The sequence below is a fragment of the Engystomops pustulosus genome, chromosome 4 (genome assembly GCF_040894005.1).
Source record: "Engystomops pustulosus chromosome 4, aEngPut4.maternal, whole genome shotgun sequence".
Lineage (NCBI taxonomy): Eukaryota > Metazoa > Chordata > Amphibia > Anura > Leptodactylidae > Engystomops > Engystomops pustulosus.
In genome coordinates this window covers 83,746,075-83,758,430 of record NC_092414.1, presented here as the reverse complement: position 1 = coordinate 83,758,430, position 12,356 = coordinate 83,746,075, and the positions used below count along the sequence as shown (strand labels likewise).

The 12,356-nt window shown below is 39.3% G+C and overlaps 1 protein-coding gene across 3 annotated transcripts in view; it reads left to right on the top strand.

Moving 5' to 3' along the window:
- Positions 1 to 12,356, top strand: part of CEP290 (centrosomal protein 290) — a 101,177-nt gene that overhangs the window by 9,454 nt on the left and 79,367 nt on the right. For all 3 annotated transcript variants that reach the window (XM_072146523.1, XM_072146524.1, XM_072146521.1), the window contains exons 6-15: positions 55 to 198; positions 1,124 to 1,177; positions 1,755 to 1,904; positions 5,111 to 5,293; positions 6,585 to 6,674; positions 6,748 to 6,870; positions 6,958 to 7,081; positions 8,355 to 8,527; positions 10,330 to 10,492; positions 11,036 to 11,136. In XM_072146523.1, the coding sequence (XP_072002624.1) occupies positions 55 to 198; positions 1,124 to 1,177; positions 1,755 to 1,904; positions 5,111 to 5,293; positions 6,585 to 6,674; positions 6,748 to 6,870; positions 6,958 to 7,081; positions 8,355 to 8,527; positions 10,330 to 10,492; positions 11,036 to 11,136 (1,305 nt within the window). The remainder of the gene's footprint in view (positions 1 to 54; positions 199 to 1,123; positions 1,178 to 1,754; positions 1,905 to 5,110; positions 5,294 to 6,584; positions 6,675 to 6,747; positions 6,871 to 6,957; positions 7,082 to 8,354; positions 8,528 to 10,329; positions 10,493 to 11,035; positions 11,137 to 12,356) is intronic.

Genomic DNA, 12,356 nt, shown 5'->3' with positions numbered 1-12,356 from the left:
TCCACATTTCCCATCTGTGATTCTATGCCTCCCATGGCTTTTTATTTAATGCAGATGGCACAGCTGTCCACCGGCACTAGAGATTCACGATTTTTACGAGAAGAAATTCGTCAACTAGAGGAACAGCTGGGTCAGAGAGACCGGGAACTGAAAGACATGAGAAAGGAGCTGGAAAAGGAGAAAGAAGTGAATGAACGTGTGAGTGTCATGTTAAGTTGCGTGCTCCGTGTTATCTGAAGTTCTTTTTATCAGAAAGGATGAGAAGATTCAGAAGAGTGGAGGAAGAAGCATTTCACTTTGATAAGATATATCACGAGTTTCTCGTATTTGATTGTACTAATGATTTATATAAAGAATGAAGAAAAGGTGTAGACCATTTAACCCTAAGGCTACATTCACACGCCCCCCTTAGGCTGGCAATGGGCACACGGAGCGGTACGGTGCATGTCCTATCTTTCCCCATATTACGCCGCTGTGCTCCATGTATCTCTATGATGAGGGTTGAGGGCGAGCAGCGCTCACCCCCTTCTCCTCTCCCGTGCGTGTGTTATGGCACGGCGGGTACACGTTTGTGTGAATTTAGCCTTAGTATGAAATCACCAAAATAAATTCACAGGTGGTGTTAGGATGAAGGGAAGACATCCAGCTTTAAGCTTGCTTAGTCTTAGTTTAACAGTTAACTAGGACCTTTCCAAGTCCATACAAATCAGCAGATACCGTCCTTTTAAACTCTGATTGTTACCGCAATTCCTTTTGCCACTGCATTCAATGCTAGAGCTTAGGTTTATCCTATCGCCGTCAGTCTCATAGACTGTAAATGGGAGTGGTGGAGATGGCAAGCTCTGTTCTCACCGATTTTCCTTACTCCTGTAGCACTGAATGTAGTGACAGGCGGCATTCTCGACCTGTTGCTTTCATTCAGTTAGAAGTTCACCTTTTTGTGAACTGCAGGGTCTCATGACCAGATGGGGTCTCAGCAATGTGACCCCACCAATCAGCTTTTTTTCCCCTGTTGTTAAAGCTGATAATTCCTTATCTCCTTATAGTTAGTGTATTCAGAATATTCAGAAAATTCTTTCTCCCTTTTTCATAATAATAATGTTATCATGATTCTATATTTTAGCTTGCACTCCGCAATGAGGAAACTGATAATGAAAACAGCAAGCTGCGGCGTGAGGTTGGTCTACCACTATGTTTTCTATTAAATTGTGGTTTATGTTTGATCCATTAACAACTTTTATTGTTTTACAACTTTGGATCTCCCAGACTCTTTACATATTAATCCCTCCAGTCTAGTAACATTGTAAGAGCATGTTCACATATTCCGATCCAGGCACCACTTTCGTGTATGTGTATACAATGTGTATGCAGGATCCATCACCTAATTTTCACTAAATTCTTCTCCATGAAATGACCTTTCATTATATTTTTTGTGTGTTGTATCATTCTTATGAATTTTCGCCTGAATATCTGTGACTAGACAAGTGGAATTTCAGATTTCGTTCTTCATTTTCCATATCATTACTATTTTTTTTTCTTCCTTCTCTTTATTATTTTACACCATTCCTTCATGTCTAATGTTTTCTATTGCTTTTCTCTCTATCATTTCTTAATTTTGGAGATTAAAACACTAAAGAAAAAGGTGAGGTGTCTTCCTTCTGTGAGTCCAAATGGGTAACCGAACATATTAATGCAGTAGATTAGAAATTGTTTCTGTTCTGTGGACTGATGTCTTTTTTTCTCCTGATATACAGAATGAACAACTACGACAAGACGTAATAGACTACCAGAGGCAGATTGACTCCCAGAGAGAGTCGCTTATGTCACGTGGGGAGGGACAGGATTACAAGACTCTCATTTCCAAAAAGAACATGGAGCTTGTACAATATCTTGATGAAATTCAGGTAATGCAGTAGGCACCAGCAACATGATAATTACTAAATTACTTACCCTAAAATGAAATGAAGGAAATAATTTACTTATACAATAACAGACGCGGTCTATTATTAATGTATGTGATTACAGGCGGTCCCCTACTTAAGAACACCCGACTTACAGACGACCCCTAGTTACAAACGGACCTCTGGTTGTTGGTAATTTATTGTACTTTATCCCTATGCTACAATAAACAGCTATAACAGTTATCACAGGTGTCTGCAATGAAGCTTTATTATTAATCCTGACAACACAACATTTTTAAAATCCAATTGTCACAGAGACCAAAAAACAATGATAAAATATACCGTTCTGACTTACATACAAATTCAACTTAAGAACAAACCTACAGAACCTATCCTGTACGTAACCCGTAACCCTGTATCTGGAAGATCCAACCAGTTCTCCTGGCCATTTTCTTGGTAAAACGTGTATCTCTGAAGTTCATGTCTAGCAGGTTGATTTTACTGTAAACTGTGTATTGCACAGCACCCTGTAGAACAGCGGTTTCCAAACTTTCTAATGCTACGCTACCATTGCAGCACCTGCCCCTCTCTTCTCCCGATGCGCTGCATCATCCGTGTGTCTGTGTGATAAATGAGCAGCAGCAGAGCACAGGAGGTGGGAGTCAGCACTCTGCCCTGTGTCTTTGTTCCTAAGCCCATCGGGAAAACATTTTTCTGATAGTCTTAGACAACCCCTATGAAAGAGTTGTTAGACCCCCAAAGGGGTTGCGACTTACAGGTTAAGATCCTTTGCTTCTGTCTTCAGAATAGAAAGTAATTTACACCTCCCAGCAGTTGTTTTTTGTCTTTCATAGAGTCAAGAGAAAAAGATATTGTATCCCCTTTAAATTCCAATTTAGCAAAAAAATATCTGGTCTATAGAAGGTCTTAAAATTATATAAAGTTAACATGTGATTAAAACTTGACAAGATACACCACATCATTATTTAACAGGAAGTTCACCAAAATACAGAAACGGTGTGTTAAAAAAAAAAAAATATTCAGTAAAACCGCAATGCTTCCATTTCAATGAACAGATTTGATAAACCCCTTCATGACTGCCCAATGACTGTATACATCCTATTTGCAAATTCCACATGCGTGTACGTCATGTCATGACAGTGTCAAACTTTAAACCTATCTCCTGAAGCAAGGCACTTAGAAACACAATTTTAATAGGCGTCCTATTAAAGAGGGGATTCTCTCGTTTAATATAATAATATATACTAATATTCTGTTTCTAGCTGAAAGAAAACTGTTTAGTTAAAATACAGTAAAACATACAGATGGCATCATCCAAGAAATCAACTTTGAAATGAGATGTAAATTGGTTGCATTAAGTCAAGGAGGCAGAGAATTTAACATTAAAGTCAAGGTGGGGAGCTCTGAACAACTCCTCCTCTGCATCAGACTTCGGGAGATCAGGTCATGTGATGTCTCTGGATGTCGGACCATCAATTAAGATAGAGAGAGCTTGACTTCAGTGTTAAAATCTCTGCCTCCTTGACGTTATGCAACAAATTTACATCTCACTTATTGATTTTCTGGATGATGCCATGATCTAGAAAGTGTTCAGCTGCTTAACAACATATTGCTAGTGGTTTATTAGGTCAATTTCTAATGACTGGTTCCCTCTAAAGTGGACAACCCCTTTAAGGAGCTGCAGAAGACCCTCTGCCTCTGTCTCTGAACCTGGAAAATGGTGATGGTTTGATACTGTATATAATCATAACATATTTTGCTAAAGGTTTATACAATTTTACTACGTATAAAAACTTTTTAATGGGAAATATTACAGAAATCATGTTTTTTTCACAGTCTGGACAAGTAATGATTATTCTATAAAGTGAAATTGTTGACCTTGGAGAAGATCTCATCAATATTGAAAGGCGGACAAGGGGAGACAAGATAGCGCTCATAGAATCAATATTGAAAGGGATATTTTTTGTCTTTTCCAAACAATTTATAGTCAATTGCTTATAGAGGGAAAGATTATTTACAGGTACAAACATTCAAGGCAGTCAACAATCTTTTCAGGACTGCACTTCCCAGCAAATTCACCTCAATGTTAGTGGGTGTAAAGCTTAGAGAAATTGGGGGAAAAAAAAAAAACAAAGTGCTTTTTTTCAAACTCTACAGTCCTACAGTAAGCATGTTCAGTATGATCAAGTTAACCACTTCAGTACCGGAGAGTTTATCCCCCCCTTCCTTAACAGGCCTTTATATCAGTTTAAGCAATTGACCTATTTAACTGCAAATAACTATTACATTTCTAATTCAACATGCATGTATTACCGTATATACTCGAGTATAAGCCGAGACCCCTAATTCTAACACAAAAAAATGGAAAAACCTATTGACTCGAGTATAAGCCGAGGGTGGGAATTGCATTGGTCACACCCCCAAGTCACCCCCAGTCAATATAACTGGAGGGCACTTCTTTAGTAAAGGGGACAATATAAGCTCAGTGCATTATAGGATTATGGTGGGGCGTGCAAACATATATTTTTAGTTAGACAACAAACCCCATCCCACAACCCTCCAGTCCCTGGAGAAAATGTTTTTCTCAGTCGGTCCCTGGGCAAGTTGAGAACCAATGCCATACACAGCAATGCTATTGTATTATTCTGCGGATTTCCTGCGAAATGCCATGCAGCAAATCCATGTGCAATATGGAATGCATACTCCTCTATATACCAAATTATTCAAGAATGAAATTTGAGGGCATTTATCCAACAGCTAACATGACCAAAACTGGGTAATGGAACAGTTACTATAGAACTGAAGACAGGAGTGATAACCCCCCCAGCAGCTTTCTAGAAGTGACTCAACTCAGATAAGACATGATTCTTTTAACCTTGTTTGGAGATAATATGAAGGAGATAATAAGGAGATAATAAGTAAACAGCCAATAATTCACATAAATGAGGCAATGCTAGAAAGGTTATTTCCTAAACTGCTTGAGGGGTCTACTTAGGGTATTAGGCTACTACTGGGGTAAAATCTAGGGATAGTGTCCCTAAATGAAAACAATGTAGGTACATAAAATGGGTCATGTCTTATATTATATCTTCCTTACTCTTTGTGTTACGTCAATTTTGTAATTTCAAAAGCCTTTGACATAAACCTTCAATAAAGTTACATTTCACTATTATCACTTTATCATACAGAGCTTGAGTGAGGCCAATGAGAGGTTAGAAGCCCAGAACCAGGAAATGACAAAGAATATGGAGGAATCTGTTCAGGAAATGGAGAAGATGACCGATGAGTACAGCAAAATGAAGCTGATGGTGCAGCAGAGTGACAGTGTTATGGATACAGTAAGGAAGGAGAAAGAGCACTACAGGCTTCAGGTACGGTGATCTGATCATCTCTAGATGGCACTTTTCTTCAAGGCATTGTGCATTAGAGACTGGGCACTGACGCTCAGCTCAACTTGTGGCTGGCCGAATTGGGAAGCACTCTGGTTTTACTATAGGGTTGTGCCAAGATTTATTGTTTATCCACAGAATAGGGGATAACAATCTGATCAGTGGTTGTCTGACTGCTAGTACCTGCACAAATACAAAAAGGGTAATGAAAAATGAATGAATGGAGTGGCAGGTCTGGAATGAATTCTACCCCCCATTCACAGTACATAGGAGTACCAGAGTTATACATTGCCCAGCTATCCCTAGTACTTTCATATAGGATCATAAGAGTGCCAGAGATAACAGATGGCTGTGCTTGGCAAGTCTCAACACATGCACTTACTGCCGATCATTCATTAGAATGTGGTTTCCTTTCTTACTAACTAATCGGTGGGGGTCTCAGTGGTCAGACCAGCATGGATCAAATTGTTATTCCTACCTTGTGGATTGTCCCAATCTGGTACAACTCATTTAAATGAAATATACATTACCTGGAAACTCTGTTTAATAATTGTTCCTTTATCCGCCCATTCAACGTTTAACTCATGTTGCAGGAATGAATGAATTGACTTATTAGTATATACTCAATGGAAGAAATTTATCAAGCCTTGAAATAATCACAGTTAAAGGGGTTGCCCAGTAGTGAAAGTAAAAAAGAAATATCCTGGCAGGGTGGCTATAAAAAGAAGCAAAAAAAAAACCTTGTGCCTACCTTCTCCATTGCACGCTTTGTCCCGTCCTGCCGCCTGTTGGTGCCAAGCTTCTGTCTGTATACAGAGGCAGACACGCCTACCCAGTGCCACACGCTTGACACAACATTCAATGCTACATCTGGCGACTGGAAGTAGTCGGATAGAAGCACCTGCCTCTCTAAACAAACAGGCATGGCACCAATGGGCAGAGGCATGGAACAATGGCCATGCAGGAGAAGGTACGCTTAAATTATTATTTATTTTTTTTTGTATAGCCCCCGTCTGGAGATATTTTAAATCTGAACAACCCCTTTAATGGCTGTGCGCGAGAAGGGTGCTCTGCCGGGCAGCGGAGTGTACCTGCCACACGCCTGTGCACCAGCAATAACTAATTACTTGCCCCCATTCAGAAATTGACTGTCCGTGCAGGTGCCCGCTGGATTTTGCAGAAGGCTGGGACTTGCATCATGGATCTCCATATAGTTTTTTGTACTGCATATTATTATTATTATTTTTTTTTTGCTTGTTTTTTTTAAATAAAGGTTTTGGAGCTGACTGAACAATTAAAAGCCAAGAACGACGAAGATGATCCAGTTATGGTAGCAGTAAATATGAAAGTAGAGGAATGGAAGGTATGGATGTATGTTGTGTTAAAAAAGATGTCCCTTAGTTTTGCTGGTTGTATGCTGACCTCTAGTATTGTAGGGGATTTTGGCATCCAAAGATGAAGAGATAATGGAGTATCAGCAAATGGTGCATAACCTGAGAGAAAAATTGAAGATCGCTGAGTTGGATGCAGATAAGAGCAGTGTGTTGGCTCTCCAGCAGGTAAGTCACCCAAGACGTGGTAATGTATAGTTCATTGCTTCATTGGATTTTTAACAATTCTTTTTGAATCTTTTTATTTTTTTTAAGGGTTTGCAAGAGAGGGATAATCAAATAAAGATGTTGACTGAGCAATTGGAACAGCACACGAAGGAGATGGAATCACATCTGCTGCACACTGAAGACTTAAAACGCCAGTTGCAAACAGAAAAAGGTAAAATCTACAGGAAGCCTTTGGCCATTTTAAGTTGCCAGTTTCATTGAATTTAAAACAGTGCCCATGCACATTCTGCGTGTATCAATACTGGCTTAATTGTTATCGTGTTTGATTTGTTTGGGGTAGTTTTGACTATCCTGACATGTTGAGTCCCAAAGGAATGGACATATTGAAATTCCTTGATTCTTTGTTTTTATGGAGATAATCTGATGCTAGAGGAGTCCAACAGCAACCTAATACCTACTGCATATCCTTGGCTTCAACTCTTCCCAGTCCCCTTCCACTCCTACCTCCTTAAACATACGAAGTTAAATCTGTATTCCCTGAAGATGGACCTCCCAAGTGGACTAAGCATTTTAGCAGGCAGGCGAGGACTAACAAGAAATAGAGACATTTTCCTGTGATAAGATATATAACAAAGGTTGCTATATCTGAACCAGCTCCCTGCCAGAGTGTGATGAGTTCTTGCGAAAAATGGGGGTACAACCTTTTTATGGCTGTGTCTCCTCATGTATGTTTAATTCCTCCACAACATCTTCCTCTCCCCTCCCTGCCTGCTTAATGCACATGACAGGGAAGGAGCTGCATGAGTGGAGAGAAGAGGAGATTGACACTGGCACATACAGGCTGCAGCAGCTCCCTCCCCTGGGACTCATTACATTCTGCTAGCAGGGCGCCAGGTAATGTTATATAAACTACTGAAACCATTCAGAAAGCTGACAAAGGAATTTTTAAAACCCGAACAGCACAGGCTATTGAAACCTGTCACCAGCTAAATATCACATTCCTAGTGACAGGTTCGCTTTATGCTAGGTGATGTCATTCCAGGCAGCTGACAAACATATTACATATCACATATTATAGGCAAGTAAGAAATCTAGATATGAATTCCTTTGCAAGGACATGACTTGCAAGTATTTTGTGTTGAATTGAATGACATGCTTTTCAATTGTGGGAAATTGCTTTTGATTTTCCTGGTCTGGTACATGGAACAGTATATTGATAATCTAAGTGTGACGAGCACAGGTGTTAATGTAAAGGAATGGGCACACATTGCAACAACCGTACTATAAAACTTTGCAGCCACAGACCACCTCAGGTTGGTTTTTGTGTCTAACATGAAGGTAAATTTGTGGAGAACTATAATGTATTTGTCTTTAGAATTTTTAAATGTGTAAAGAATTCATCCAGAAGATTAAACTATAAAGGTGAAAACAGAATCTGGCAAGTGATTTATCAGCTGAAATTTATTGTAACTGACATAATTTAGGTTCCTCAAGTTATGCCCAGCACAATCGGCTAGAGAGGCTTGAAGCTGTGGTGCAGCTCACAGACCAAAGACTCCGGGAAGCAGAACGCGTTGCAGAATTGGCAGAGAACGATGCACGGCAAAAAGATAAAGACCTAATAGATGCAATTCAAAGGATGAAAGAGTATGAGGCGGTAAGTTGGGGCATTACAGGGGAGTCCAAGTTGCAAAGCATGTGTTCACCTTTTTATTTTTACAGTAAGATTAATCTGCATGCACAGTGCTGTGTGTATATTTGTGTATGTACAGTGGTAAATCTGGCAGCAATTATACAGTGAGAGTAATCCTTAGATTGTAACGCTACAATATATAATATAATATGTAGCATAGACCCCAGATTGTCTGCTTTGTTTGCACATCCATCAGTGGCGTGAACTACAGCTTAGAGGTTCAGTCCCAAGTTTATAAGAGAGATACAGACTGCACTACATTAGTAGTGAAGAAAAACTTTTTTTTTATTGTAGAAATTTATATTTCTTTCAGTCTTGTGGTGACAATTTTACCCACTGGGCCTTCGTCATACACTAAGCAGAGAAAACAAACAAACAAGCAATGGGCCATATGCAGACAGTCTCCTACTTAAGATCACCCGACTTACAGACGACCCCTAGTTACAAACTCTTTGGATGTTAGTACTTCATGTAGGATATAATAATCAGCTGTAGGAGTTATAAAAGGTGTTTGCAATTAAGCTTTATTGTTAATTCTGGTTCTTATGACAACCCAACATTTTTAATATCCAATTGTCACAGAGACCAAAAAAAATTTGTCTGGGGTTACAATGGTAAACTATACAGTTCCGACTTGCATATAAATTTAACTTAAGAACAAACCTACAGACCCTATCTTGTACGGAACCCGGGAACTGCCTGTATACAAGTGGAGGTCAGTGATAAACTCTTATCCCACCTAGTCTATGGTCAAAATAGATCCCTCACTAGTATAGGTATATTGTTAGCAGAAATATCTGAAAGCAATTGTATTCCAATGGAGGCAACATATACAACATGGCCAAATAAGAATTCCCCCTTTTATCTTCTATGATTGACTTTATGTAGTAAGGTAATTTATTCTTGATGTTATTTGGCCGTGTTGGTGTTTGTATATGTTGTCTGTATTGGATTATAATATTCTAATTGTTTTCAGATGTACCTGCCAACAATATAACTAGAGTGGTGACCCCAGAAGCCAAAGCTTTTATGTCCTTGCCTTGTTTATAGGAAGGAAGATCGGATAGATGTCCATCCACTGGCATCTGACCCTTATCTCATGCCACACATATGAAAGACAGTCTATTTTGGGTAGACTGGGTTTGCTAAAAAGTTATCACTGACCTCTACCTAATGTTTTACAAAGCCCCTTATGGCTGAAATGTTATCGCAACACATTATATATATTTTTCTACAATAAAGAAGTTTAGCATCACTACTAAGAAACGGTCTGTATCTCTCTTGTGAAGTCATAAAATAAGTATTGACCTCACCAAGTAAATACATTTCTAAATGTGCTATTGCCATTGAAATTCTTACCAGATATCAGTATCAACCCATCCAATCCATACTGGTAAAGAAACCAAACCATAAATATCCATAAATAATGTGTAATAATGAAAAATGAAACCAGGAAAAATAATTTAACACATGAAGAAAGAGAGGTGCAAAAATCCATGTAAAGTCATGACACCAGCTAAAATATTTCAGTAATCAGAAGGCACCCCTGCAATAAAAAGGTACAACACTGGAAACTTCTCACGAATTGTAAAACCAGTGAGCCATATTGTTGCAAAATGTACTGAAATGCTCCAGTCCTAAGCAGATGAAACATTGCTGTGGACAAATAGTAATAGAAAAACTTTTTCTTCCACTTGAACCTTAGATTACTGCCATTTTTTTCTTGTGCTATATACTCAGTGTGATATTTCTTTAATAACTGAAAGGGAGTTTACGGTCTGGAGGAAGCAGTTGCTGAGACTAAAGAGCTGAAGAGCCAAATAAAAATAAGGGATCGTGAAATTGAGACTCTTACCACAGATATTAACAAAATAGAGCTGAAGATAAACGACATTCTTGACGAAAATGAAGATCTCCGGGAACGTCTAGGTATGTGTTTAATTTTATTGGCCATTACATACAGAAAATAGGATTTAAGGGTTTAAATAAAGTAGTTTATGGTATGATGTATTTTATAGCCAAAATAGTTTTTTTTTTTTTTTCTAAAAGGGGTTGTCTAGAGGTTAAAAAAAATGCTTTCTTCCAAGTGCAGCTCCTCTCCTGACCATTAGTAGTGTGTGTGATATTGAAACTAAGCTTCATTCATTTCTATGCAACTGAGCTGCAATACTAGCCCCAACCATGGTCAGGTGTGGAGTTTTTTGGGTGAAAGCATCCACACTCAACATCTAGACAACCCCTTAAATGAATACTTGAGCCAGTTAAGAGAAGTCACATTGTGGTTCCTTTTATCTATTAGTCTGTGTAGCACATGACTATGAAGAATGTAAGTCCTTATAAAATATACAGAATATTGTTTCAGTGTTGGGAAAAACAATAATGTAAAAGAAGTTTTAAAAAAAAATCTGGGATGAAAAATTTTGAAAAAAAAATGTTTCTATGATTAAATACTTTCAAATTTGCATATAATAGGACTTGATCCCAAAACTGTGATTGACCTGACTGAATTTAAAACGGTGAAGGCTCTCAAACAGCAGCAGTACAGAGCCGAAAACCAGGTTCTTTTAAAGGAGGTAAGATTTATTTTCATTCTCAGCTTGTATAATGGATTCAGTAGGGCTTAAGATTAACAAAAGCATAAAATTGCAAGCAGTTGTTAATTATTAAAGAGAACTGTCATTTGAGGTTATTTTTAAAAATGCGGGGGGTGAGATGCACATCTTATATACTTCATTAACAAATTCTGCTTAGGGCTCATTCACACAACTGCAATGTGGGCCGTGATGTGGTTGCGAGATTTCCAACCAGGTCACGGCTACCATAGGTTTCAATGGGTCTAGGTCACAGGGCGTTGAGCACATGATACATCACCGCACCGTGACCACAATGGCCGCTCTTCTCCTGGTCTTGTGCCTGCTCAGTATCTAGTCTGGACGAGCACACAGACGTGGGAATACCCCGTAGGCTGGATTCATACAGCCGTTGCTACGGCACGGCGGGCACACGGCAGCGTCCGGTGAGAAGAGGAGGAGGTGAGCGCTGCTCATCCCTGCCCCTCTCCATAGGGATACATGGCGCACGGGGCCGTATGCCTTGAAAAGATAGGACATGTCCTATCTTTTCAAGAGGTATGGAGCGTTACGGTGCCGCACGTGTGTCGCACGCACGTATATATGTCCCCCATGCGGTAGTGTGAACTACTCCTTCCCAAAGAGGTGCGTATTCCACCCTTTACAGTGTGTCTCTTTGGAGGCTGCATGAGCTCACATCTAATCTCCTGTGTTTGGTTAAACAGTTCTGAGATGGGAGCATTAACACCTTCACTTTCAGCTTGAGTTTTGAAAATAATGTTCATAGCATACTACAGCCAGAGAGAGCAGGAAGGGTTAACGCTCACTGCTGTGTAACAGGAGGAGTGGTTACCTCTACCTTCTCCATAAAGCCACTGTAGCATGGGGAAAGGTAGAACATGCCCTATCTTTTCCCCGTGTACAGAGTGGTATGGTGCCGTCTATGGTCCTGTGAATGCAGCCTAACAAATTTCTTAATGAAGTATATTAGAAAAATGTTCACAACATCCCCCCCCCCCAATAACCTCCAAAATAATTATTCCTCTTTAAGACCAGAAGGATGTGGCAGAACTAAAGGGTAAAAAGTGTGAAGGCGTCCAAAAGGCGAAACACCATGGACAGGGCAGTGATAATATTGCTACTGAGACTTGGCAAATGCTGGCTTTGGAGAAATTTAAGAAGAATTAGTAAAGAAAGACTGCTATTGCATTTATAATTATCCT